The following is a 25,669-nucleotide window of genomic DNA, read 5'->3' as shown; positions in this document are numbered from 1 at the left end:
TAGATCATCTATAGAGGATCCTTGACTATTAGGATTGTGCCAATGGATAATCATAACGTATCTATATCGTGGTACATATAGAGCGTTCTATATAACTGACAGTGTATTCAATTCCAAATCTGTAGTGGAGCAAGGCGGAATTAATAAGTTGAGAATTTACTTGGTGAATTCTAGATCTACTTATTGAAAGCTCGGTTATATAGGCCCAATGTAATTCCTAGAAACCTAATTATGTATAATTATGATTTATTATATATTGTGGATTAAATAGGTTGTAATGACCTAATCTAATTTAGCATAAATTATGAATTTTTCTATAAGTATATAAATAACCGTAAATTATTAATTACGGAGATTTATTTTGAATATGTGGGTATAATGTGGGTTATTGATGAAATAACAATATTTTTTAGACTTGGCAACCTTGGAGACCCAATCAGAGGCCAAAAATATTACAATGAGTTTAGTTGGAAATTTTAATGGGATTGAGATAACTTGATTATAAAATTATTGCAGTATTGAGATAAATTAATTATGTGGTGCTCGGACATCACATTATTATCATGTGGTATATTTATCAATTACCAGCAAGTACAAAATCGTTCGAGCAACATAGTCAAAACTCATAGTGGGAAAAACACCAGAGTGCGATATTTAGACTTATTTGGTAGAAATTATTAATACCCTAGTAGCTATTTGTGTGAATTATCTATGGTACACTTTAGTTGGATTTCGGTTAATTGAGTGGAATTTAATTAAGCTATTAAAATGTGATAGAATTTGTAATTATTTATTAGTCGAGATTTATTTACAATCCTTTATAGTAATTATTTTTTAGAATTTCTTAGTTAGTAGAAGTTGGTGATTAGTTTAATTGGCTTATTTGTTTTAAGTGATAATTTAATACCCGTTAGTTAAAAAGGATTTATATATACATATATTCTTTAGATATACTGTTAGTTGATTAGATTTGATTAATTGACTTTTTTATCTTAATTTTAATTTCCTAACTCTTGGAGATGACACCTTGCTACGCCACTCATCAAAGTCATTCTTATCAATTAGCCATCATCTTAATTTTACCCATTACAATAACAAAAGAAGTGCGTATCTCTCATTCCTCTTTGCTCATATACGACCAAGTATGCCCATAACCACAATCAAGCTTATTTCCTTTACTATTAGTAAATTAATAAATATTGACATTTGAAGATGAGTTCTATCTAGAGAAATTTCTTAAGAGAAGCTAGCGCAAAGTAATCAAGGTAAGATCTCATCCTTTGGTGTTATGTTTAGTTTTGATTGATGGGAAAATTTAAGTTCGAAACTTTGGCCTGGAATAAGTTAGGTTTATATATTGATCGTATTAATGATTCATGTTAAAATACAATAGATAAAGTGTAGAATTTCATTTTAGTTGGTTATTCTTGAGAGTTATGGAATTCATATTTTCTAATATTCATATGTAGGCTTGTGGAGGTTATTTTATTATGGGATTTAGCTCACTAGCTACTGTTTTTGTTCAATACATATAAATTGAAATTTTGTGTAGTTAGATAATCTTATTGCAGGTTTTGGGGTATGAAAATAGAAAGAAAATTGAGTTTTAGAACTTTGTACACGAACATGTAACTGGTTGTGTAATTCTGGGTACTCGATTGCCAAGTGAAACCAGCACACTTATTATGGATTCGTTTACCTGGTTGGGTCGGTTCCGTGTCACCTCAATTTTCATGCCATAAGGTTTATTAGGATATTTGACCCTATTTGTTGATAGGACAAGTTTATTTTTCAAATTTTACACCCGTTAGTGTTTTGGTTGAACACTTATAATATTATAATTAATATGACTTAGGGATATCAGACGCCAAATTTCATGCTTTTCAGGTCAGCAAGTACGTACAAATTTAGATGTATATGTAAGAAAAGTATATTGTACTGCATAGTACGTTGTATGTAATATAATTAGTATTGTTATGAATTAATTAATATTGAGATATAGTTAATATTGTTATATAATGAAAAGACTGATTTGTTGAGCACTAATAATGTGATGGTATTATGCATATGATATATGGGCTCACCTGATTAGGTGATGCAATTTTCCTAGCGACATACCGGGCGTAGGTACGGACATCAGTGATATATGATGAGTACCGAGCGTAGGTAGGGGTTCACCTGATTAGGTGATGCAATTTTCCTGGCGATGTATCGAGCGTAGGTACAGGCGTCAGTGATATGAAAATGCCAGGTTATGGCATAGATCGAAACCATTGTTGGGTTTCTTCTTGGCAACGTATCGGGCATAGGTACAGGCATCAGTGATATGATAAGTAATGCGCGTAGGTACGAGCTCGTCTGATTAGATGATGCAATATATTGGTGCCAGATCGTGGCACGGGCTCACCTTATTAGATGATAAAATTATATGATATATGGGTGTAGGTTTTGGCACAGGCTCACTTGATTAGATGATGCAGTTATGCGATATATGGGTGTCAGGCTATGGTACGAGCTTGCCTGATTATGCAACGTGATGTTATGAAAATTGTTACTTTATGAGGTAACATATATATATGATTAAATGGATATGAATTTGATTATTGGTATAATGGTTTTGTATTACCAAATATCTGCATACTAATGTTTATCCGTGGCTGATGCCAGTAGTGATTTGTATTTCATCTTATGAACTGCGTGATGGTTTGATTTTGATTGTGTATAAATGGCAATATTCGAATAATAAACTATATGACTATTATTATTACTTTTCTTGCTGAGTCCTTGTGACTCACGGGTGCTATGTGGTGCAGGTAAAGACAAAGAAAAGCTAGACCAACCATGGGGTGACAATCTTCTCCAATAATATACATATTGACCTTGCCAGTCTGCGTGTCGGGTTTTCCAAGAGTTGTTTTGGGCTGTATCTATTGTGTATCTCAGTTTTATGTTTTTGAGGCATCGTCATATATAGTTCTTCTGTAAAACTTTTTATAACAGGGATCCTCGGAACATGCTTTTTATGACGTTATAATGTCCGTTTTTAGTTTTTTATTTTGGTCAAGTTTTTAATATTATCACGGTTTTTAATAATTAATTAATCTATTTGTATTAAACTAGTTTATAAAAATCACACACATGGCGTCGCTATAGATTAGGGCATTACACCCATGGTCCCCTCACTTGTTGAGATAATACTAATTGCAGACTCAGTTTTGATTTTAATTAATCAATTATAATTCTAAACTTAGACTATGTCTAATTTAAGATTTTTCACTCAGCAAGGATTTAATTGTGAAGAAAAGAGGTTTTGGGGTCAATTTGTTAATAAAGAGACTTTGTATGGTCTAATTAATAAATTACATAAATGATAATTTTATTTTGTAATTAATTAGAATTATTAAATAGTTTTGGCATTTATAAGGATAAATTGGAAAATATGGTATTATTGAAAAGAAGAATAAGTTGTTGAAATAAAGTGGCAAAATTGTAACTAGAAATTGGTCCACTTTAAGTGTACGACCAAGAAGTATTTTTGCTCAATATTTTATTCTTTTTTAATCCATATAATTCAACCCTAAGCCCTAGGCTAAACACTATAAAAGGAACAGGATGCTCTCATCTCATCCACTTGACACCTTCTCAAATTAATGTCAACTTGACTATTCAACCAAGCCTAGATGAGAGAGTTCCCTCCTTAGTGTTTTCTCACCTCCTTCACTGCTCTTCCATATTCGAACCCTTAGTGATGAGTGCCATGCCCACACATAGCAAGTCAAGTACTCAATCACAGTGAGTAAGACGGTGGTAACAAAACCCGAAGGAGAGAAAGAGATCCAGGTTCAGATCTTGATAATGCTCTGCTACAGAAAGGAATCAAGGGCTAGAGATCTTGATAATTCCGTTGAAATCAATTTAAGGTTTTCATAAACCCTTATTTTTTTATTTCATTGTTTTAGAGATATTCATATTTAGGATGTTAATCAACACACTTCTTAGTAAATCTAGATCCTGGTAAAATATTTCCAACAGTAGTCACGCCTAATGACCACCATATTATCAGGGCTCAGAGTCAAGTCACTTCCTGTACATATTCTAGGTCTTTCACCTACAGATGAGTGTACACCCGATCTACCAATGATGACATAGAGACTAGGTCGTGAAACAATAATATGCACAAAACTATGATCAACTTGAGTCTCATAAGAAATCAGTATAACCAAAAACAGGCAATCAAGAATGTCAAAAGAACATATTCTTTTCTTTTTTTTATTTTAGGAAATCTAGTAGCATAACGACTGCAATTTGAATAAATCCAAAACCATAACCTTCAAAATATTCGTACAAAATATATCTGGCAATCAGTGCCCCAGAATAGTTCAAACAAATTTGTAGATTAAGTTTTTAATTTTTTAAATATTTTATAAATCATAAAAATTAGAATATGCCTAATATCATTCGACACATATAAAATTAAGTCCAATATATAGTTGAGTCCATACCTCCTTAGGATCGTCAAGCTTTCCCCAAAAGAGACGCTCCTAAGTCCTTGATGTGTAAGTTCAAATAGCTTAGTCACTCCAAAAGTCACTTTGTCTTATATTCTCCAATCAAATAAATACATCATTGTAATCTACTCTTTAAACCAAGTCAAACGACATATAGCATGATCATATTTGAAATTTGAAGTCTTGAAAGGTCACCTAAGCAGTGCACATTAACTATTGGTGGCAGTAGAAATTAGTGTACCAGAAATGTTTCCAGAAATAAGGGTAGTATATATCAAAACAACCCCCTTGAAGAGTAGATAACAGATGTCAAACCCGTTAGCCCAAACAAACACCAAAATCACTGGAAAATGCTTCGATAGGGTTAGAGATACCCAAATCCCATCGAAAAAAAGTAACGAGTTGAGAAAAATAACTTAGTGGGGGATCTTCCTCTCGTGACGCTGATTTCAACGGTACCAACTATTTTTCAAATGGTGGCCGGAGCTTATCGTAATGTTACCTTAATTTTTTGACGAAAAAACTTCAAATCTTTCGTATTGTTGTGTCCCTGCTCTGATTGCCACTAAACTTGAGGTGTAAGATTACCATCGATCGGTGGTCGTGCATATGCGACACGTGTGATTGGACAGTGACCGAAGGTGGGTCGTGGGTGCTCCATAGGTTGTGGTTATGGTGGTTTATCTTTTGTGTTTTGAAGATAGAGAAAGAAAGAGAAAAGATAAAGAGAGATGGCTGGTGGGAGTTAAATAAATTAAAAAAAGAATGTGGGTCCCACCCATTTCTTTTATTAATTTTCTTTTTTTTAGACTCAATGTGACCGAGTCTTCACATTCTTCCTTCCTTATAGAAATTTCGTCCAAAAATTTTAAAGTGCAACCTTATGTTAAAAATTAAACAAGTGAGGATACTTCATGTACATCTCTAAATCTAATTCCTAAGTAGCATTGTCTTCTCTGTGGTTCTGCCATAAGATCTTGACTATTGGAATCTCTCTGTTCCTTAACGATTTTAGATTTCTCGACGAGATCCTGACAGGTTGTTCTTCATATGTCACATCTTCTTAAAGAGATATCGATTGCATCATACTCAATGACATGTGACGAATTTAGAGTTTACTTCCCAACAAAGACACATGGAACACATTATAAACATGCGTTAACCGCAGTGGTAACTTTAATCGGTAAGCGACCTCCCAACCATCTCGAAAACCTCGAAAGGTCAAACATACCCTAGGGCGAGGTTACCTTTCACTTCAAATCTCGTTACAACACGAATAGGAGTAACTTTCAAGAAGACATAATCACTAACATCAAGCTCAACTTCTCGTTGATGGAGTTCAACATAGGTTTTCTGACGACTCTGAATAACCTTAAGTTGCTCTTGGATTCCCTTAATCTTCTCATCAGTACTTGTAATAATCTTGGGACCAATAGTGACATGCTGATCTAGTTTTTCCCAACGCAATGGCAATCTGCATGGCCTCCCATATAATGCATCATAAGGAGCCATGCCTATACTTGCTTGGTAGCTATTATTATAAGTAAATCCCACCAACGACAAGTGTTCTCTCTAGCTACCTCCAAAACCTAAAATACATGATTAAAGCATGTAACACCCTAATAATTGGAACGCCACGAAAAGTGACTAAACATAACCTGATCCCGCTAAACTAGGATTAATAAATCTAAGAGTAGAAATTTTTTAAATTTTAAATCAATTACAGAATAAAAACATAACTTGTAATTATTTAACTTTACAAACATTCCAAAAGATTACATTTATTTTGGGATCCCGTAAAAACTTTTGCAAAATGTTACAAGTTATTTTTACACACCGACCTAAGTGGCAAAAGCTGAGAATACCAAATATTTCTTCTTGTAGACCCAACCCTCGTGGTCTAGTATGGCCTGAACATGTACAATACACTGTTAAGCCCTCAAACTCATGGCTGATCACAAACAGACTTACCTTTTCCTGCACAGTAGAGCACCCGTGAGCTAAGCCTAGCAAGAAAATATAAATAACAGTATACATTATAATCAAAGATCATTTAATTATTGATGCCACTGCATCTATTGTCTTTATGACATAGGCCTACGTTTTATGCTCACACGATATTTATGTCTATATTGCGTAGACCCACGTCTTACGCTCGCACGTCTATCCACGTGTAACACTCACACGTCTATTTACAATAAGGCCTTAGAATGATTTATCTCAGTTCTTCATACCGAGTCTAACCTAGTTATACCTTGCATAACTCTTTATATCATCATATATAATACATTATTGCATTCTGATGTCGCCCAATTAGTTACACTGCGGTCGCGATAGTAAACGGGCTATATGTCATATCCACAGGGAGGAAAAAATAAACTCAAAAGGACAGTTATTAATTTTACGAGAATAAAATAAGAACCTTAAATGTGATGTGAGAATATTGAGAAAATGATTTTCAAAAAAATTAAACAAGTAATTAAAATGACAAGTTATCAGAAAATGATTATGGAAGACCCAAGCTTTGTACATGCAATTATATTTTCCTAATAAAATTGATTCTTTAACCTCAACTATAATTCTACACCATTAATTATAGTTTGAAAATGTGTATAATTAAGCCCACTAGAAAAATATGTTCTCTAATTAAATTAATACTACTTCTAAAAATACTATCATATCATATAATTTAAATCGACAAAATACCACCGGCAGAATGCAGTAAAAATCATATAATATAATAAACACCCTAATAATTAATAGCCTAACTTACATAAGAAAAGCATGACTGAACTTATATAAAAGGTACTATAAAATTTAAAGTGCAATTTAGAAGAAGAGAAATTTAATATAATAAATATGGAAATGAAGATCAAAAGAGAATCAATATATTAGAAAAATAAAAATTACATGAACTTACACTTGAGTCTTGCCAAAGAAATTAGCCTAGAAAAGGCATTGTCTTTACACAAAAATTAATAAAGTAAAATAAAGAATAAGGAAAGAAAAAAGATAAAATTTTGGTATAATAACACTACTAAAATCTGATTGCTTTTTCATTGTATTTAGCTCCTATTTATAGTGCACATTTGCTCTCCAAATTGGAATTTTCGTACATTATTTAGTGGTTTAGTGGCTTAAAATGCTGAGATAAAATGGGAACATGGGCACATCTCAGTTTGATTGAATAATGACTTGCACTCCGGACACGTCACAGCTAGCTTCAACCACCATATGCATGTGTCAGGCGTAGTGGAGTACATGCTGACTAAGTGGACTTGCTCCTTAAGGAGTGTGATCCCTTTGATGTTGGATTGTCTCGTATTGTGGTAATTTGAGATGATCAACTAAAGATTTAATTGATATGGGCTTCTTAAACCCAACAAAGACAAGACTTAATGGGCCTTTTCAAAAAAATCCAATTTCATTTATAATTTGAAAAATAACATAAAATTAAAATAAATTAATATTTTCAACTAAAATAATTTTATAATTAAAATTATGAAAATATCTACTTAAATTAATTTTATGTGTATAATTAAAGGCTTAAAATATACAAATTTGAGCTTTAATCACATTCATAATCACATATTGTAAAGACAGCTTAGTTTAATTTTGAAATTAGAAGTTAATTATGTTTAATAACGGAAAATTATTTATAGCTATTTAAATAATTATTTATGATGTTATTATTAAATTCTGAAATGCATTTTATGTCATATAGTGAATTTCATAAGTTTGCATTTCCGGTGCCTGGTAACATGGAACTCGGTGTTTGGCTCAGTAAAATCACAACTTAGTATGTTAGTATATTAGGACGGTTTATTAGACATTGGGAATGTCGGGATTGGTCGGGAATTTAGAATTTTCCAAAATACCCCCTTTAGTGCTCTTTACGTTATTTTGGTGTGAAGGGGCAAAATGGTCATTTTGCCCCATTGATATTTTGTCCTTTAGTGGACTTTATGTGGTGAAATTATATGGTTTTATTTGATAATTGCTTGCTGAATATAAGGTTGAGTTTGCATGTTTCCTTTATTTTCAAAAATTAGAAAGTTAAAAGAAAAACCAAAATTTTCTCAAAGCTCTCTCTTTCTCTCTTGTTCGGCCCTCCTTGAGCAGCAAGGAAGTGGAATTTTCTTGGTGATTCAAGCTCTTTTTAGCAAGATTTTGCAATCTCTAATTGTTGGTAAAGTTTCTTCATCTTGCTCTTTTAGTTTCTTGAATTTTTGATGAAAAAGATGAGTGTTGCTTGCTAGTTTTGAGTGGTTTGTTACTGATGTGTTTATATGTTGTATTCAGAGGTTTAATCATGTTGGATTGAGTGGATTGAATCTGTTTTGGTGCATGTTTGATTGGTTTTAATCTAGTTTAGAGTTTTTAGTTCAAAAGCTTTAGTTTTCAAAGAGAAATTTTGAAATTAGTTGTTGTGTTTGTTGCATGAGTTAGAGATTGTTTTCTGCAGCTTTATTATGCATGAATATGTAGTTTTATTCTGGTTTTGATGCTTGTAGGTGAGCTTTAGCCAAGTTTGAGTTTGAAACTCAAAGCTTGGAGCTCATATGGCATTTTTAGTATCTGTGTGTTCTGGGCTGTTTTGTTGCTTTAGAAATATTCTATGGGATGTTTAGAACAGGTCTGGAAGGTTTGGGGTGAATTGAATTTGATTTAAGTGAGTTATGAACTTTTGGTTGAATCCTGCGAGGAACCGGAATTCCGGATGAGGGTTCAGGATTTCCCAGAACTGGAATTCCGGTTGTGCAACCGGTCTGCCGGTTGGGAAATTTTCAGGAACCCTAGATTTTCTCGTTTTTATGTTATTTGGGGTATTGCCATGAACGTTCGGGACTCAGTATCGTGTGGGACACGGTAGTTAGGGTTATGGTTAGGGGTATGGGCGTCTGATCATAACCCGGGATTTATGTATGATTATGATTTATGCTTTTCTTACTGAGTCTGTCGACTCACAGTGCTATGTTTATGTGTAGGTAAGGGCAAGGCCATGGCTGAGGAACCATGAGAGCGAGCCGGTGAAGATTGTACATGTCGGGACGGTTAGGCCTGGAGCGTACGATCCTCGGGACAGCAGTGCTCTTTTGTAATTAGTCGCTAGGCGACAAGTAGTTTGTTTAGTCAGTAAACTTTTGTAAAGTGTTTTGTAATCGGGATCCCGAGTATTTTTGTATAAATATTTTATAAGTTTAATTAAAAAGAAAAAATTTTAATGGCATCATGTGTCGTCAGGATAGCGCACCTAGTTTCTGGCACCTTTCACAAGATCGACAGAAATTGTTAGTGTCTTTGAACAAAGTGGGCCAGTATAGACCACACTGTAAGATTTTTGCAGCAGTCTTTTTCATAGAAAATTGACCACCACATGCTTCGTTGTGGCAAAAGTTGAAGACACTAAAAATTTCATCATCTAGAATGCAACGTCTCATAATTTGGTCGGGGCAGTACTTGAAAAGATATTGATCATCCCAATAAAAGTTACGGACCTCGACCAAAAATTTACGTTTATCCTGTGCATTCCAAGAAGCAGGAAGCTTACCAATCACTAAGTAATTAACAATATGAGCGTACCATGGTAACTTAGTGATGGTGTAGAGATGTTCATCAGGGAAGTCATCTCGGATAGCAGGGCCATCAGCAAAATCAGAAAAATCTAGACAAGATAGGTGGTCTGCTACCACATTTTCAACTCCTTTCTTATCCTTGATGGTCAAGTCAAATTCTTGTAACAGAAGGATCCACCTAATTAAGCGTGCCTTAGCATCCTTTTTGGAAAGGAGGTACTTAAGAGCAGAGTGGTCGGTGAAGACCGGGATAGGGGAACCGATCAGGTAGGAACAAAACTTGTCAAGTGCGAATACTTCAGCAAGCAACTCTTTCTCAGTAGTAGAATAGTTCATTTGAGCACTATTAAGAGTTCTACTTGCATAGTATACGACGAAGGGCTTCCCTTCCCTACGTTGACCAAGGACGGCCCCTATAGCGTAATTGCTAGCATCACACATGATCTCGAATGGCAAGTTCCAATCAGGTGGTTGAATGATAGGGGCAGAAGTGAGTTTGGTGACAAGTGTTTGGAAGGATTCCTCACAATCAGGTGTTCAGTTAAACACCTCGTCTTTTGCCAGGAGGTTCGACAAAGGTCGAGCTATCGTCGAAAAATTCTGGATGAACCTCCTATATAATCCAGCATGCCCAAGAAAGGATCGAACATCCTTAACAGTCTTGGGGGCGGGCAACTTTGATATGAGTTCAATCTTGGATTGATCAACCTCAATTCCTCGTTGTGAAACAATATGCCCCAAGACTATGCCAGATGGCACCATGAAATGACACTTCTCCCAGTTGAGTACTAAGCCTTTCTCTTTGCATCGTTTAAGCACAGATTCCAAATTGAGAAGGCTTGATTCAAATGAATCACCAAAGACTGTCAAATCATCCATATATACTTCCATACAATTCTCGATCATATCACTAAAGATACTCATCATGCAGTGCTGGAAGGTGGTTGGGGCATTACACATGCCAAATGGCATACGCCGGAAGGCATAGGTACCAAAAGGACAAGTGAATGTGGTCTTCTCCTGATCTTCTAAAGCAATTTCGATTTGGTAGTACCCTGAATAACCATCGAGAAAGCTATAGAAAGGATGACCTGCCACACGTTCCAAGATTTGATCGATGAATGGAAGTGGGAAATGGTCTTTACAGGTGGCGGCATTTAATTTTCTATAGTCAATGTACATGCGCCAACCTGTTGTGACCTTGGTAGGGATGAGTTCTCCCTTATCATTTGGTACCATTGTTACTCCCGATTTCTTGGGAACAACCTGAGTTGGGCTAACCCACTTACTGTCGGCAACAGGATAAAGTATCCCGTAATCCAGAAGCTTCAAGATTTCTGTCTTTACCACTTCCTTCATTGGTGGGTTTAATCTCCTTTGAGGATCACGTCGTGGTATGGCCCCGTCTTCCAATTTAATGTGATGGGAGCAAATCAAAGGACTAATCCCTTTAATATCAGCTAACGTCCAACCAATTGCTCCTCTTTGTTCTGTGAGCACGTTGATAAGTTGTTGCTCTTGAGTTGCATTAAGGGTGGAGGATATGATGACAGGGAAAGTGTTGTTTGCTCCCAAGAAGACATGCTTAAGTTCCTTAGGAAGTTGAGCCAAGTTTGGTTGAGGAGCTTGTACAGTGGATGGTTTTGGTGTTTCCCTATCTTGAGGAAGTCCCTTGAAGATTGGATTCCAAAACATGGTTCTTTTGGTCGGTAATTGATTGATGACTGCAGGGTTGATTTTAGTATTACCCGACTCAGAAATCTCAGAAATTTCGAAGAGGTCATTGAGATGAGTGGAAATGTATTGTGCTTCTACCTCTTCTGAAATAAGTGTATCGATCAGAAATGATTGGAAACACTCATCGTTATCAGGTGGTTGTTTACCAATGTTGAAAACATTCACCTCTAGAGTCATGTTCCCAAAAGAGATTTTCATGAGACCATTCATACAATTGATGAGTGCATTTGCTGTTGCAAGGAATGGTCGTCCGAGAATGATGGGAATTTTGGACTCTAAGTTGACTTCAGATTGAGTGTCCAAGATGAGAAAATCCACGGGGTAATAGAATCTATCAATTTGAATCAAGACATCTTCAACTATTCCCCGAGGTTTCTTAACTGATCGGTCGGCCAATTGTAGCACCACAGATGTGGGCTTAAGTTCTCCTAGGCCTAGTTGCAAGTATATGGAATAAGGCATGAGATTTACACTTGCACCTAAGTCGAGGAGGGCTTCGCCAAATTCTTGTTCCCCTATTTGACATGAAATGGTGGGACAACCAGGATCTTTGTATTTAAGCAGTGTCTTGCAGTCGATCACCGCACTAGCTTGTTCTGCCAAGAATGCAGTTTTCTTAACATGGTGCTTCCTTTTGATAGTGCATAGCTCCTTGATAACTTTGGCATAAGCCGGTACTTGCTTGATTACATGAAGTAATGGCAGGTTAACCTTAACTTGTGTCAAAAAGTCAAGGATCTCACTATGACTTTCCAGTACCTTTCCAGTGGATTTTAAAGCCTGAGGAAAGGGGCACCTTTACTGGAAGATTTTGTGGCACATCAACATTTGGAGCAGGCATTGGTACACTAGTGGTCTTAGGTAATGGTGATACCGTACTTTGACCACTTCGGGTAGTAATGGCATTAACCCATTTGAGATTAGACTCTGAAGGAGCGGAGGTTTGTGCCATATGTTGCCCTTTGGGAGTGATTAGAGGCTGAGCGGGAAGCTTACCACGCTCTTGAATGACTGAAGAATCATTTAACTTTGTTATTTGAATCTTTATGTCATTCAATTCCTCTATCACCTGAGTGAAATAAGTCCTGAACTCTAGTTGGGATTCTGCGAGAATTTTCATGGAACTCTCAAGAGAATTCTTTTGTTGATCGGGCCTCCATTGGCTCCCAGATGCTTGATTTTGACTTGTATCCTTCCAACTGAAATTGGGATGGTTACGCCAACAAGGATTGTATGTGTTGGAGTAGGAATTATAAGGCTTCTTGTAATCCCCTAAGGCCATTACACTGTTCCTCATCTCCTCCCCTCAACATACTAAGACTAGGGCACTCTTGTGGTTGATGATCAGTCCCTCCACAAATGAAGCATGGTTCTTGCTTTTCCACTTTTGCAGCCATCTGGAGTGCTTTACCTTCTTGAGTTTTGAAAGCCTCAAATTGTTTTTTCAAAGCTTCAAGTTGAGCTTTCACACTGTCCTCCTCCTTCAATTAGTAGACTCCGACTGTTCGTGGCTTGTCCGTAGGACTTGGCGCACTCCATGTGTATGATTTTTCAGAAATTTCTTCAAGATATTCCAAAGCTTCTTCGGGATCTTTCTGTAGGAAGTCGCCATTGCACATCATTTGTACGAATTGTCTTTTGTCGACTGTGAGACCGTCGTAGAAATAGCTGACAAGACGCCAACTTTCGTATCCATGATGTGGGCACTGGCCCATCAAATCTTTAAACCTCTCCCAGACCTGATGGAACATTTCATGGTCCTTTTGGGTGAAGGTAGAGATTTGCCTCTTAAGGCTGCTAGTCTTATGGGGTGGGAAAAATTTAGAGAAAAATGCTTTTGTCATTTCGTCCCATGTCCCAATAGACCTTGGCCTTAAGGAATACAACCAGCTTTTGACTTTATCCTTGAGTGAGAAAGGAAAGAACTTCAATCTCACCAAGTTAATGATGTCAGCTTGGTTGTTGAATGTGGCAACCACCTCTTCGAAGGCTTGAATATACACATATGGACTCTCATTTTCTAAACCATGAAAGGTTGGTAAAAGTTGAATCATGCCAGGTTTGAAATTGAAGTTGGGCATATTCATGGGGTACATTATGCATGAAGGTGTGGCCGTACGCGTAGGATATAGATAATCCTATAGCGTTCTTGGTTGGATTTCCTGTTGTTGAGCCATCATTGGTAGTGCAGGAAGTATGGGTGATGGTGGTGAATGAGAACGAGTGGAAGAAGACGATTTAGGAGAGTTTTCTAAAATTTCAATTTGTTGTTTTACAAATCTCCCTAATCTGTCTCTATTTCGTGACATTCACCTTTTTTTTTGTATTTTCACTTGTTAAATAACGTAAATTACAACTATGTAATAATGCAAGGGTATTCAGACAAGATATTCCCAGGCCGATTGGGAAGGTTGCCAAGGTATCGCTTCATCCCACACTTTTACTAGAACTCCCCGGGGTTGCTAGAAAGTGTAGAGGGTACTCTACCACAAACCTTTAAAGCCAATCTTTCTTACAGAATGATCTCAGTTTGTACCACTTTTACCATTACACAATTGGGTTTACACTAAAAATTTTTACGAAAATATTTTATGCACAATTTTTTTTTTTTAGCCTAAAGGATAAAAGTCTACAACTAACCTAAAATAAATAAAAAAAAATGGCTAATCCTAAAAAAAAGTACACAAAATAAAATAATGTAAAAAAAAAAAAACTAACACCCTAATATAGTAGCAAAATAATAAATACAACTAACAAATAAACTAAACAAAAAAAGTACTTGCTTTTTTTTTAAAAAAAAAAAAAGATTGAAGAAGAGAAAAAAAAATAATAATAATATATAGTGATTTATTTTCTTTGAATCTATATATATAACCAAAAAAAAAAACTAAATTATACTATACTAATTAATTTTTTTTTGATATAAAAAAAATAAAGAAGATATAAAATAAAGTAATAAAAAAAAACTACTATACTAAACTCTTGTAGCGCAGAAACCTCCCCGGCAACGGCGCCAAAAATTGATGTCGCCCAATTAGTTACACTGTGGTCGCGATAGTAAACGGGCTATATGTCGTATCCATAGGGAGGAAAAAATACACTCAAAAGGAGAGTTAGTAATTTTACGAGAATAAAATAAGAACCTTGAATGTGATGTGAGAATATTGAGAAAATGATTTTCAAAAAAATTAAACAAGTAATTAAAATGAGAACTGATCAGAAAATGATTATGGAAGACACAAGCTTTGTACATGCAATTATATTTTCCAAATAAAATTGATTCTTTAACCTCAACTATAATTTTACACCATTAATTACAGTTGGCAAATGTGTATAATTAAGCCCACTAGAAAAATATGTTCTCTAAATAAATTAATACTACTTCTAAAAATACTATCATATCATATAATTTAAATCGACAAAATACCACCGGCAGAATGCAGTAAAAATATAATAGAATAAACACCCTAATAATTAATAGCCTAACTTACATAAGAAAAGCATGACTGAACTTATATAAAAGGTACTATTAAATTTAAAGTGCAATTTAGAAGAAGAGAAATTTAATATAATAAAAATGGAAATGAAGATCAAAGAGAATCAATATATTAGAAAAATAAAAATTACATGAACTTACACTTAAGTCTTGCCAAAGAAATTAGCCTAGAAAAGGCACTGTCTTTACACAAAAAATTAATAAAGTAAAATAAAGAATAAGGAAAGAAAAAAGATAAAATTTTGGTATAATAACACTACTAAAATCTGATTGCTTTTTCATTGTATTTAGCTCCTATTTATAGTGCACATTTGCTCTCCAAATTGGAATTTTTGTACATTATTTAGGGGTTTAGTGGCTTAAAATGCTGAGATAAAATGGGGACATGGGCACATCTCAGTTTGATTGAATAATGACTTGCAATCCGGACACGTCACAGCTAGCTTCAACCACCATATGCATGCGTCAACCGTAGTGGAGTACATGCTTACTAAGTGGACTTGCTCCTTTAGGAATGTGATCCCTTTGATGTTGGATTGTCTCGTGTTGTGGTGATTTGAGATGATCAACTAAAGATTTAATTGATATGGGCTTCTTAAACCCAACAAAGACAAGACTTAATGGGCCTTTTCAAAAAAAATCCAATTTCATTTATAATCTGAAAAATAACATAAAATTAAAATAAATTAATATTTTCAACTAAAATAATTTTATAATTAAAATTATGAAAATATCTACTTAAATTAATTTTATGTGTATAATTAAAGGCTTAAAATATACAAATTTGAGCTTTAATCACATTCATAATCACATATTGTAAAGACCGCTTAGTTTAATTTTGAAATTAGCAGTTAATTATGTTTAATAACGGAAAATTATTTATAGCTATTTAAATAATTATTTATGATGTTATTATTAAATTCTTAAATACATTTTATGTCATATAGTGAATTTCATAAGTTTGCATTTCCGGTGCTTGGTAACATGGAACTCGGTGTTTGGCTCAGTAAAATCACAACTTAGTATGTTAGTATATTGGGACGGTTTATTAGACATTTGGAATGTCGGGATTGGTCGGAAATTTAGAATTTCCCAAAATACCCCCTTTAGTGCTCTTTACGTTATTTTGGTGTGAAGGGGCAAAATGGTCATTTTGCCCCATTGATATTTTATCCTTTAGTGGACATTATGTGGTGAAATTATATGGTTTTATTTGATAATTGCTAGCTGAATATAAGGTTGAGTTTGCATGTTTCCTTTATTTTCAAAAATTAGAAAGTTAAAAGAAAAACCAAAATTTTCTCAAAGCTCTCTCTTTCTCTCTTGTTCGGCCCTCCTTGAGCAGCAAGGAAGTGGAATTTTCTTGGTGATTCAAGCTCTTTTTAGCAAGATTTTGCAATCTCTAATTGTTGGTAAAGTTTCTTCATCTTGCTCTTTTAGTTTCTTGAATTTTTGATGAAATAGATGAGTGTTGCTTGCTAGTTTTGAGTGGTTTGTTACTGATGTGTTTTTATGTTGTATTCAGAGGTTTAATCATGTTGGATTGAGTGGATTGAATCTGTTTTGGTGCATGTTTGATTGGTTTTAATCTAGTTTAGAGCTTTTAGTTCAAAAGCTTTAGTTTTCAAAGAGAAATTTCGAAATTAGTTGCTGTGTTTGGTGCATGAGTTAGAGATTGTTTTCTGCAGCTTTATTATGCATGAATATGTAGTTTTATTCTGGTTTTGATGCTTGTTGGTGAGCTTTACCCAAGTTTGAGTTTGAAACTCAAAGTTTGGAGCTCACATGGTATTTTTAGTATCTGTGTGTTTTGTAATCGGGATCCCGAGTATTTTTGTATAAATATTTTATAAGTTTAATTAAAAAGCAAAAATTTTAATTAATCACGATTTCCATAAACCTCGTTGATTAGCAACGAGTTGCACAGTACGTTTAAAAATCACGTAATATGCCTACGGTAGTTAGGGTGTTACACATATATTCTAGAGTAATAACTCAAGACAACATAATGGCTAACTTAGGGTATTAACCCAAGTCTTGATTTTTGGCATAATTATTCAAATAACATACATGAGCGCCATTGCGCTAAATTCTATGTGATAGTTTACTGTCTTACCTAGTAATCTATGTATTTGGAGATTCTAAATCCCTGGGAGTAGTCACACGTTCCTGGGATTTCACAAATAGGGTTAATCCTAAATTGAATTTCACATAAACACATAATTTGCATTCTATTTACAAATTAACATGTAGAGCTTGAAACGCGCTTTCCAAAGGTACTAAGAATGTCCAAAATAGAGTTCATAATAAAAAGTTATGGTCAAAACAACTAAACCCAAAACCCCGGAGAAAATAGCCCCAAAAATTCCCAATTTTTCATGCTCACAAAAATTTACCACATTTATATCAAATTTCATCCAAAATTATGCCAAAACTAAAATTTTAAATAATACTAACCCAATTAAGCATTGATATGAAATTGAGCTTGGCAGGAAGCTCCAAAAACACCCAAAAATCACCATTAAGGCATAAAATCATGAAACTATGCAAAAACCCAATTTTCAAGCTTGAAACTCAAAAATTCAAAATAAACCCAAAAATTTCAAGATAAAACCCAGAATTTACATATCAAAACCAAACTAAAAACATCTCCAAACATCAAGATGATTCTAGCATAGATCTAACAACAAAACCATACAATAAACACTACAATTTCCCCCATTTAGAAAAACATGCACTCATAATATTCAAAAACACCAAGAACACCATTAATAACCTCTTAAATCTAGAAATTCAAACAAGGAAAAGAGATTTAAACAACTACCTCAAGTTCCTCAAGTAAGAGCATGCACATAAATACACCAAATCCAAGCTTTTTCTTCCGAAATTTTAACTTGAAATCACAAAATTAAAAGGGAGAGAGAGAGAGAGGCGGCTGAGGTTTGTTAGACTCAGAAAAATGAATTTTAAAATGATAAAACCTGATTTTGTGGAATATAACCCTTATTGGCCGAAAGACCAAAATGCCCCCAAGGCACACATATATTACCTTATACACATAAACAAAGCCAACCATGACATTCCACTCACACACATATATCACATACTTCACATGAATCATATATTTCTCATTTAACACATAAATTATATAGTTAAACCCCGAAAATATATTTTAGGCCCCGAACCCGGTTCGATCCAAAATACCGAGTTGTGACTATACCGCGTTGAGTTGTCAAAAAACACATGTAGAAAGACAGAATAAACATACTATATAATAATATAGTTCATAAGCACAATATACCATAACATCACAAATTTTTACCCTGCTCGAGTTAAAACTTACCAAAATGCCCCTGACACACCAATGGAGTCTTAAAATGCAATAAACTAGAATAATTTCACATATTAAATTATATAATAATATAATTCCTCATTAATACATAATCAATCTAGTTAGGATTGCTAATTTGGTTAATAAACCTTAGGGTATTACAAAGCATGGATGATGGGCGATACTCAAGTGAAGCTCAGTTCCTATGGATCGTTGCAAGGTCTTCCCAAACAATGATGTAAATTGAGGTTCTGTATGTGAAATAATGCTTGAAGCCACTCTAGGTAGTAAGACTATATTGTCCGCATAAAGTCAAGCTAGCCTAGTAAGCTTGTAACCGTTTCTGATTGGAATAAAATGAGCAGACTTAGTCAAACAGTCAACAATCACCCAAATGACGTCATGCTTCATAGGTGTCAATGGCAATCTAGTAACAAAGTCCATTATGATATTGGCCCACTTCAACTCTAGTGTAGGCAAAGGTTGAAGTAAACTTGAAGGTCGTTGATGTTGAGCAATAACCTATTGACAAACTGCATTCCTAGCAACAAATCTAGCTATATCCTACTTCATACCTTTCCACCAGTCTTACCTCTTAGAGTCCTAGTGCATCAGTGGACTACTATGATCTACAATAAAGTTAGAACTACTGGCCTCGATCGTAGTAGAGTTTCAAAGATCACAGGTATTTGAATCTCGGGCTAAGTTTTCCTTTCTTTCCAAAGCCTTTAATACCTTTAATAGGAGATATTTGATGAAATACCATGTCTCCAACTTGGAAATCAACATCCCATTTTTTTGGATCAGCATAACTTTTCTGTCTACTCTGAGTAACGAGCATTCGTACTCTAATCTTATCAACTGCCTCACTTGTTCTCTGCACAGCTTCGGGACCCAAGAACTTTCTCTCACCTACTTCATCCCAATGAATAGGTGATCTGCACTTTATTCAATAATATAGTTCATAAGGAGCCATCCTGATTGTTTCCTGATAGTTGTTGTTGTACAAGTACTCGATCAGTGGAAGGTACTTTACCCATGATCCTTCAATGTCTAATACACATGCCCGCAACATATCTTCTAAGATCTGAATGATCTTTTTGGACTGTCCATCACTCTAAGGATGGAATGTGGTACTGAATTTCAATTGAGTACCCATGGCTCGATGTAAGCTCTCCAAGAATCTAGATGTGAACTTTGGATCCCTATCAAAAACTTTGGACTTTGAGACAACATGAACAAAAACTATTTCTCTAACGTATAGTTTTCCATACCGATCAATGGAGAAATTTGTCTGAATAGGTAAAAAGTGCGCTGACTTTGTAAACATGTCAACCATTACCCACACAGAGTCGTAGTGTCCCATAGTCCTAGGTAATCCAACTACGAAGTCCATGGCAAAGTCTTTCTATTTCCATTCTAGAAGGTTTAGTGGCTGCTGAAACCATGCAAGCCTTTGATGTTCAGCTTTCACTTGCTAACAAGTTAAACACTTCGCAACATACTTTGGTATATTGTTCTTCATTCCAAGCCACCGGTACATTGACTTAAGATCTTGATTTTTGTTGTCCCCAGATGACTAGAATAACGAGTCGTATGAGACTCATTCAGAATTTCCCTCTTAATATAGCCATTCATAACACAAACACAGTTCATAAATTGTAAGATCACATTACTATCCACTTCAAAATCATTAGTCTTCCCAACTGAGATCTTGTCTCGAGACTTCAATAACTCTGGGTCTTGATATTGTGCTTCTTTAATTCTTTCCATGATAGTAGACTGCAAGGTAATATTAGTAAACTGTCCCACTACAAACTCAATAATGGCTTGGGTCATTTCATCGACTAGTTTCTTGGAGATTTGCTTCAATGTATTCACCTAGTTTTAACCCTTTCTACTTAGGGCATTACCTACAATATTGGCCTTCCCAAGATGATAAAGGATTTCACAGTCATAATCCTTTACCAACTCAAGCAAATACCTTTGCCTCATATTCACGTCTTTCTGGGTAAAGAAGTATTTCAGACTTTTATCATCAGTGTAAATCTTACATTTCTCCTCATATAAGTAATGTCGCCAAATCTTTAGCACAAATACTACAGGAACAAGCTCTAAATAGTGAGTAGGGTACCTCTGCTCGTACTCTTTTAACTGTTGAGAAGCATAAGCTATTACCTTTCCAGTTTGCATAAGTCCACAGTCTAGACCTTGTCTCGTAGCATCGCAATAAATGAAAAACTTTTCTTTATCAGAAGGAAGAGTTAATACCAGAGCAATAATCAACCGTTGCTTTAACTCCTGAAACTTTTCTCACACCAATCTGTCCAAACAAACTTCATATTCTTCTGGGTCAGTTTTGTTAAGGGTATTTCTATTTTCGAGAAACCCTTAACAAATTGACGATAGTACCCAGCTAAACCAAGAAAGCTTCTAAACTCAGTAGCTAATTTTTCTGTTTGCCAATCCCAAACAACTTCAATTTTTTCCAGATCAACCATGATCCCATCTTTATCCACTATGTACCCTAAGAAAGAGACAAGTGATAACCAAAATTTACAATTCTTGAATTTAGCATAATGCTTGTGATCATGTAATCTCTGAAGTACTAATCTGAGATGCAGTTCATGTTCTGCCTTCAATTTGGAATAAACCAAAATGTCATAAATGAACACTAGTACAAGTTTATCCAAGAAATCTTTGAATACATGGTTCATAAGATCCATGAATGTAGCTGGGGCACGTCACTAGAAACTTGTAATGTCCATACCTAGTACGGAATGCAGTCTTTTTGATATCCTCTTCTCAAACTCTAAATCGATGGTAACCTGAGAAAAGGTCAATCTTTGAAAACATTGTCTTACCCTTCAACTTGTTAATTACATCGTCAATTTGGGGTAGATGGTATTTATTCTTAACAGTAAGCTTATTCAGTTCTTGACAATTGATACACATTTGAAGCTACCCACCTTTCTTTTTCACAAATAACATTGGCGCACCGCAAGGGGAATAACTCGGTCTGGTAAATCCCAAGTTAAGTAATTCCTAGAGTTGAATCTTAAATTCAATCAATTCTTATGGAGCCATTCGATATGGTGCCTTTGATACTGGTTTTGCTCCTCGAACCAACTCTATTATGAACTCACTCTCTTAGGAAGGTGGTAATCTAGGTAAATCTTCTGGAAATACATCTAGAATCTCGCACACAAATCTCGTATTTTCAGGTCGAAATGACGTTGGTTGACTAGTATCCATTGTAGTATCTAGGAATCCTAGGAAACCTAAATGCATCAGATCTTTATCTTTTAGGATTGTTATTCTGGGTATGCACGATCCTTGTACCTTATGTTAGAATTATTTTACCAGGACCTTAGATCTACTCACAAGTATGCTGTTTAACATCCTAAATATGAACTTCTAAAGTGATATGAAATAAACACATATAAAGTATGAGAAACCTTACAGTGGTTGCAGCGGAATAATATGTCCCCTTCTACTCAGATCTCTAACCCTTGTATCCTTTCTGTTGTAGAGTATTATCAAGATCTGAGTCTGAATGTCCTTCTTGTTGAATCTGGATTCTTCACGATCTTCCACACTATGATTGAGGTACCACTTGATGTGTGTGGGCACTACTCATTCACTCAAGGGGTTCAAATCAATAATGAATAATAAAGAAAGATAAGTGGCGGCTAGGTTAGGTAGAAGGCACACAGGTTTTTCTCTAAAAGGAATAAGATGCATCATCTTTTTCTGAAGCCATCACTACCTATTTAAAGTATGCCACCTAGGGTTAGGTTTGAATTATTTGGAATTAAAATAATGAAAATATTAAATGGTAAAACCTACATAAGTGGCCGGCCAAGGCTTGTGGATATGGGCCCCACTTTTGCAACTTGTTGTCTTATCATTTCTACATCTTATTTTCTAAAAAACGCCAATTTTCAAATTCAATCATTTAACTACCAATTTAAACTATTTAATAACTAAAATTAATTATTAAATAATATTTTCATTTAATATATTTATTAATTAGACTAGCCAAAGTCTCTTAATTAACAAATATACCTTAGAAACTTTTCTTTACAATTTTGCCCTTGCTTAGTGAAAAATTCACAAACTAGACATAGTCTAATTTTAGAATTATAATTGATTAATCAAAATCAATTAAGTGAGTCTTACAAGTAGTATTGTCTCAACTAGTGTGGGGACCATGGGCCTATATATCTGAGTTTCCAATAACCAGATCAAGAACTTACCACTTAAATTCACTGACTTATTAATTCTTTGTTGCATACACGCATAGAACTCAGAATTGCACTCTCAGCTGTAGAGAACGCTCTATATGTTCCACCATATAGACACGCTATTAATTATCCATTGTTATAATCCTAATTTGATCAATGATCCTCTATATAGATGATCAACATTGAATATGGACTAAAATTACCGTAACACCCTTCAATGTATTTTACCCGTATAAATGATATTTCAGCTACGTGAAATGAATATTCAACCATTTATCTCTGTTTAGCCAAGCTCAAAGGAAATCATCTTTTACTTTCTATTCGCCAGATAGAAGCTATAGATTCCATATTTATGTTTAGCGCTCCCACTCAATTGCACTACCGTGTTCCCAAAATGTACGTATCACCCTGACCCAAAAGTAGGCTTATCTAACAAATCAAAGAACACGAATAACACTCTTGAGATTGAACCTAATCATATCAGGATTAAGATCATTTGATCTAGGATCAACTAGGTGATATTTAATTGAATAGATATTACGGTAAGTTTAATATATCTATATCAAAGTTCAATATCGGTCCCTTCCGATGCATACTCCATGCATCCAACTCAAGCTTTACTCTGACCTATGCTCTTGAAAGAACATAGCATTTATCCAAGATGCAAGTAAAGTATGTTGTAGATTGTCATATTAGTAAAATCCAGTGTTCTGATAAATCTAGGAATCTTTATTCACATAGTCTTGATTACTTTCCACTGTGAGACGACACAATAAACAAGAATATAAATGTGAAAAGGGTTTGGATGAATTTATAAATCAAATTAACAAGTAATTGATAATGTGAACAAAAAATTACTCAAATGAATGAAAAATACTTCTGTTTCTTTATTGATATTGAATAATACGGATTACATTGAATTTGAGTTTTATTTAGGGCATAAAACCCAACACCTTACCCACAAACAACGCTGGATTGGCACTATCAAGTTCAAACACCACCATCTTTCTCTTGCAGTCAATTGTTTCCCTGTACTTACACAAGAAATCCATTCCAAGGATTATATCAAAATTTGATAATTGTAACTCAATCAGGTTGGCAGCTAATTTATAACTGTCAATCCAATAAGACAATGACCTAATCCACTGAGGTGATACAATTAGGTCTCAAGAGGGCAATAGGGTACTAAACGCCGAAGCATACACATTAAAGGGTTTATGAAAACTCTCTATTAATTTACTCAATGCTTAAGAATGAGTAGGTCCTGAATCAAATAATACTAAACAAGAACAATCGTTTATAGACAACTGACCAATCACCACTAACAGACTAGCATCAGCATCAGCTTGGGTCATTGTAAACAGATGCCCTAGATTCTGATTGTTGTTCTTCTTTGATTCTTCTTTCTTAGCCTATGGATAGTCTCTGATAAAATGGCCCACCATACCGCACTGGAAACATGTTTTAGTCCAGCACTCACCTGGACAGTGCTTCTTACATTTTGGACACTCTGTGTAAGATCAGAATGTAGACCCGCAATCTTGACAGCCACCTCTATTTCCCTGAAACTTTCTCTCACTACCACCCACACTAGGGTTCGATGTCGTGACGACATCCTTAGCAGCCTGCTCTTTTATTACATGTTGTTCTACCTCTTTAGCAATCAATGCTAACTCGATCACTTTCTAGTATAATGTGTCGTGATTGGTGGTAATTTTCAAGTCCCGACTGATAGTGGCATTCAGTCCGCTTACATATTTTTGTTTCTGGTTGAAGTTTGTTGGTACTAGATCACCAACAAACTTTGATAAGCGATCAAATTCTAGGGTATAATCGGCCACTATTCTCTTCCCTTGAGTCAACCTCACAAAATCTTCCATATGCGATGTGTTTGATGGAAATGTTATAAATTTTTCTTCAAACAGGCTCTTGAATTCTTCCAAGGACATAATGCTGACATCTTGGGTCTGTCCCATAATATCCCACGAGATGCAAGCGTGCTCTTGAAACATCAATGCAGCACAATTAGCTCATTCAGTTCCCATCACTCCCCATGTTATCCAGAATGTGGGTAACAATGCTCATCCACTTCTCTAACTCAATAATATCAATACCTCTCAGAAACGTTAGAGATTGCACCTTGTCAAAACACTCAAACACCCAGTCACGATGTGACCGAATAAATCCTTGCTACCCACCACTAGAACATGAGTTGGTGGTAACACTTATTCTGCTGGTACTTCCTGGGGCGGTTGCCTAAATCAACCAACTCATCTTCTTGACGAAGTATAATGCTTCAAATTTCAAGGAACATGTACTGTCAGTCGGTATGTGGATTAGCATTATTAACCCCCTACATTATTCCCCCAGATTCTATGGAGACGCAAGCAGTTCCGGTGGATTTGTTTGGTGATTACAAGGTTCTACGTGCTCGCCTTGTGGTTTAGATGATTGTGGAGGGTCAACTCTCTTTCAAATAGCCCTAAAATCAACAACCTCGACGAGTCAGGCACTAAACCCATACTTACGGACTTATTGCCTTAACCCTAACTCATACATTCTACTTCTCTCTTTTTAGAATATACATTTTTCAATTTAAACACTAATAATGCTTTTCATATAAAATTTCATTTTCTAGATGCTCATATGCTGCCTACAATAGAAAGCAGTAAATAATTAATCACAAAAGCAGTTAAGCATTTACTCTTAATACTTACTGCTCCACGAGTCAAACTTGTCTCTGACGAGGATTAAACATGTTTAGCGGGTCTACA

General features: G+C 35.1%; 1 protein-coding gene, 1 long non-coding RNA gene and 1 other non-coding gene across 4 annotated transcripts; 2 read left to right on the top strand and 1 right to left on the bottom strand.

Moving 5' to 3' along the window:
* The first annotated feature begins 878 nt into the window (after positions 1-878).
* LOC115721050 (uncharacterized) lies at positions 879-3,054 on the top strand. Of its 2 annotated transcripts, XR_009686255.1 has the most exons (4): positions 969-1,265; positions 2,093-2,346; positions 2,446-2,563; positions 2,814-3,054. It is a non-coding gene; the product is annotated as an uncharacterized LOC115721050 (long non-coding RNA). The 2 variants fall into 2 exon arrangements; XR_009686254.1 differs by having other exon boundaries at positions 879-1,265; positions 2,093-2,563.
* A 2,391-nt stretch (positions 3,055-5,445) lies between these two features.
* Positions 5,446-6,020, bottom strand: LOC115720240 (uncharacterized). Its single transcript, XM_030649397.2, has 2 exons — positions 5,756-6,020; positions 5,446-5,570 (listed from the first exon to the last, which is right to left on the bottom strand). The coding sequence occupies exons 1-2, from the start codon at positions 6,018-6,020 to the stop codon at positions 5,446-5,448; spliced, it is 390 nt and encodes a 129-aa protein (XP_030505257.2).
* Positions 6,021-13,510: 7,490 nt separating this feature from the next.
* LOC115721462 (small nucleolar RNA R71) lies at positions 13,511-13,617 on the top strand. The gene has a single exon (XR_004012484.2). It is a non-coding gene; the product is annotated as a small nucleolar RNA R71 (small nucleolar RNA).
* Positions 13,618-25,669: the final 12,052 nt, after the last annotated feature.

The sequence above is a fragment of the Cannabis sativa genome, chromosome 2 (assembly GCF_029168945.1).
Source record: "Cannabis sativa cultivar Pink pepper isolate KNU-18-1 chromosome 2, ASM2916894v1, whole genome shotgun sequence".
Lineage (NCBI taxonomy): Eukaryota > Viridiplantae > Streptophyta > Magnoliopsida > Rosales > Cannabaceae > Cannabis > Cannabis sativa.
This window is presented reverse-complemented; position numbering and strand designations above follow the sequence as displayed.

Bases quoted from the DNA above. Each gene is read 5' to 3' on its own strand.
- LOC115720240 (XM_030649397.2), bottom strand. From the start codon at position 6,020: ATGGCTCCTTATGATGCATTATATGGGAGGCCATGCAGATTGCCATTG. The intron at 5,571-5,755 runs GTAACCTCGCCC...TATCTCTTTAAG, and splicing joins AACGAGATTTGAAGTGAAAG to AAGATGTGACATATGAAGAA.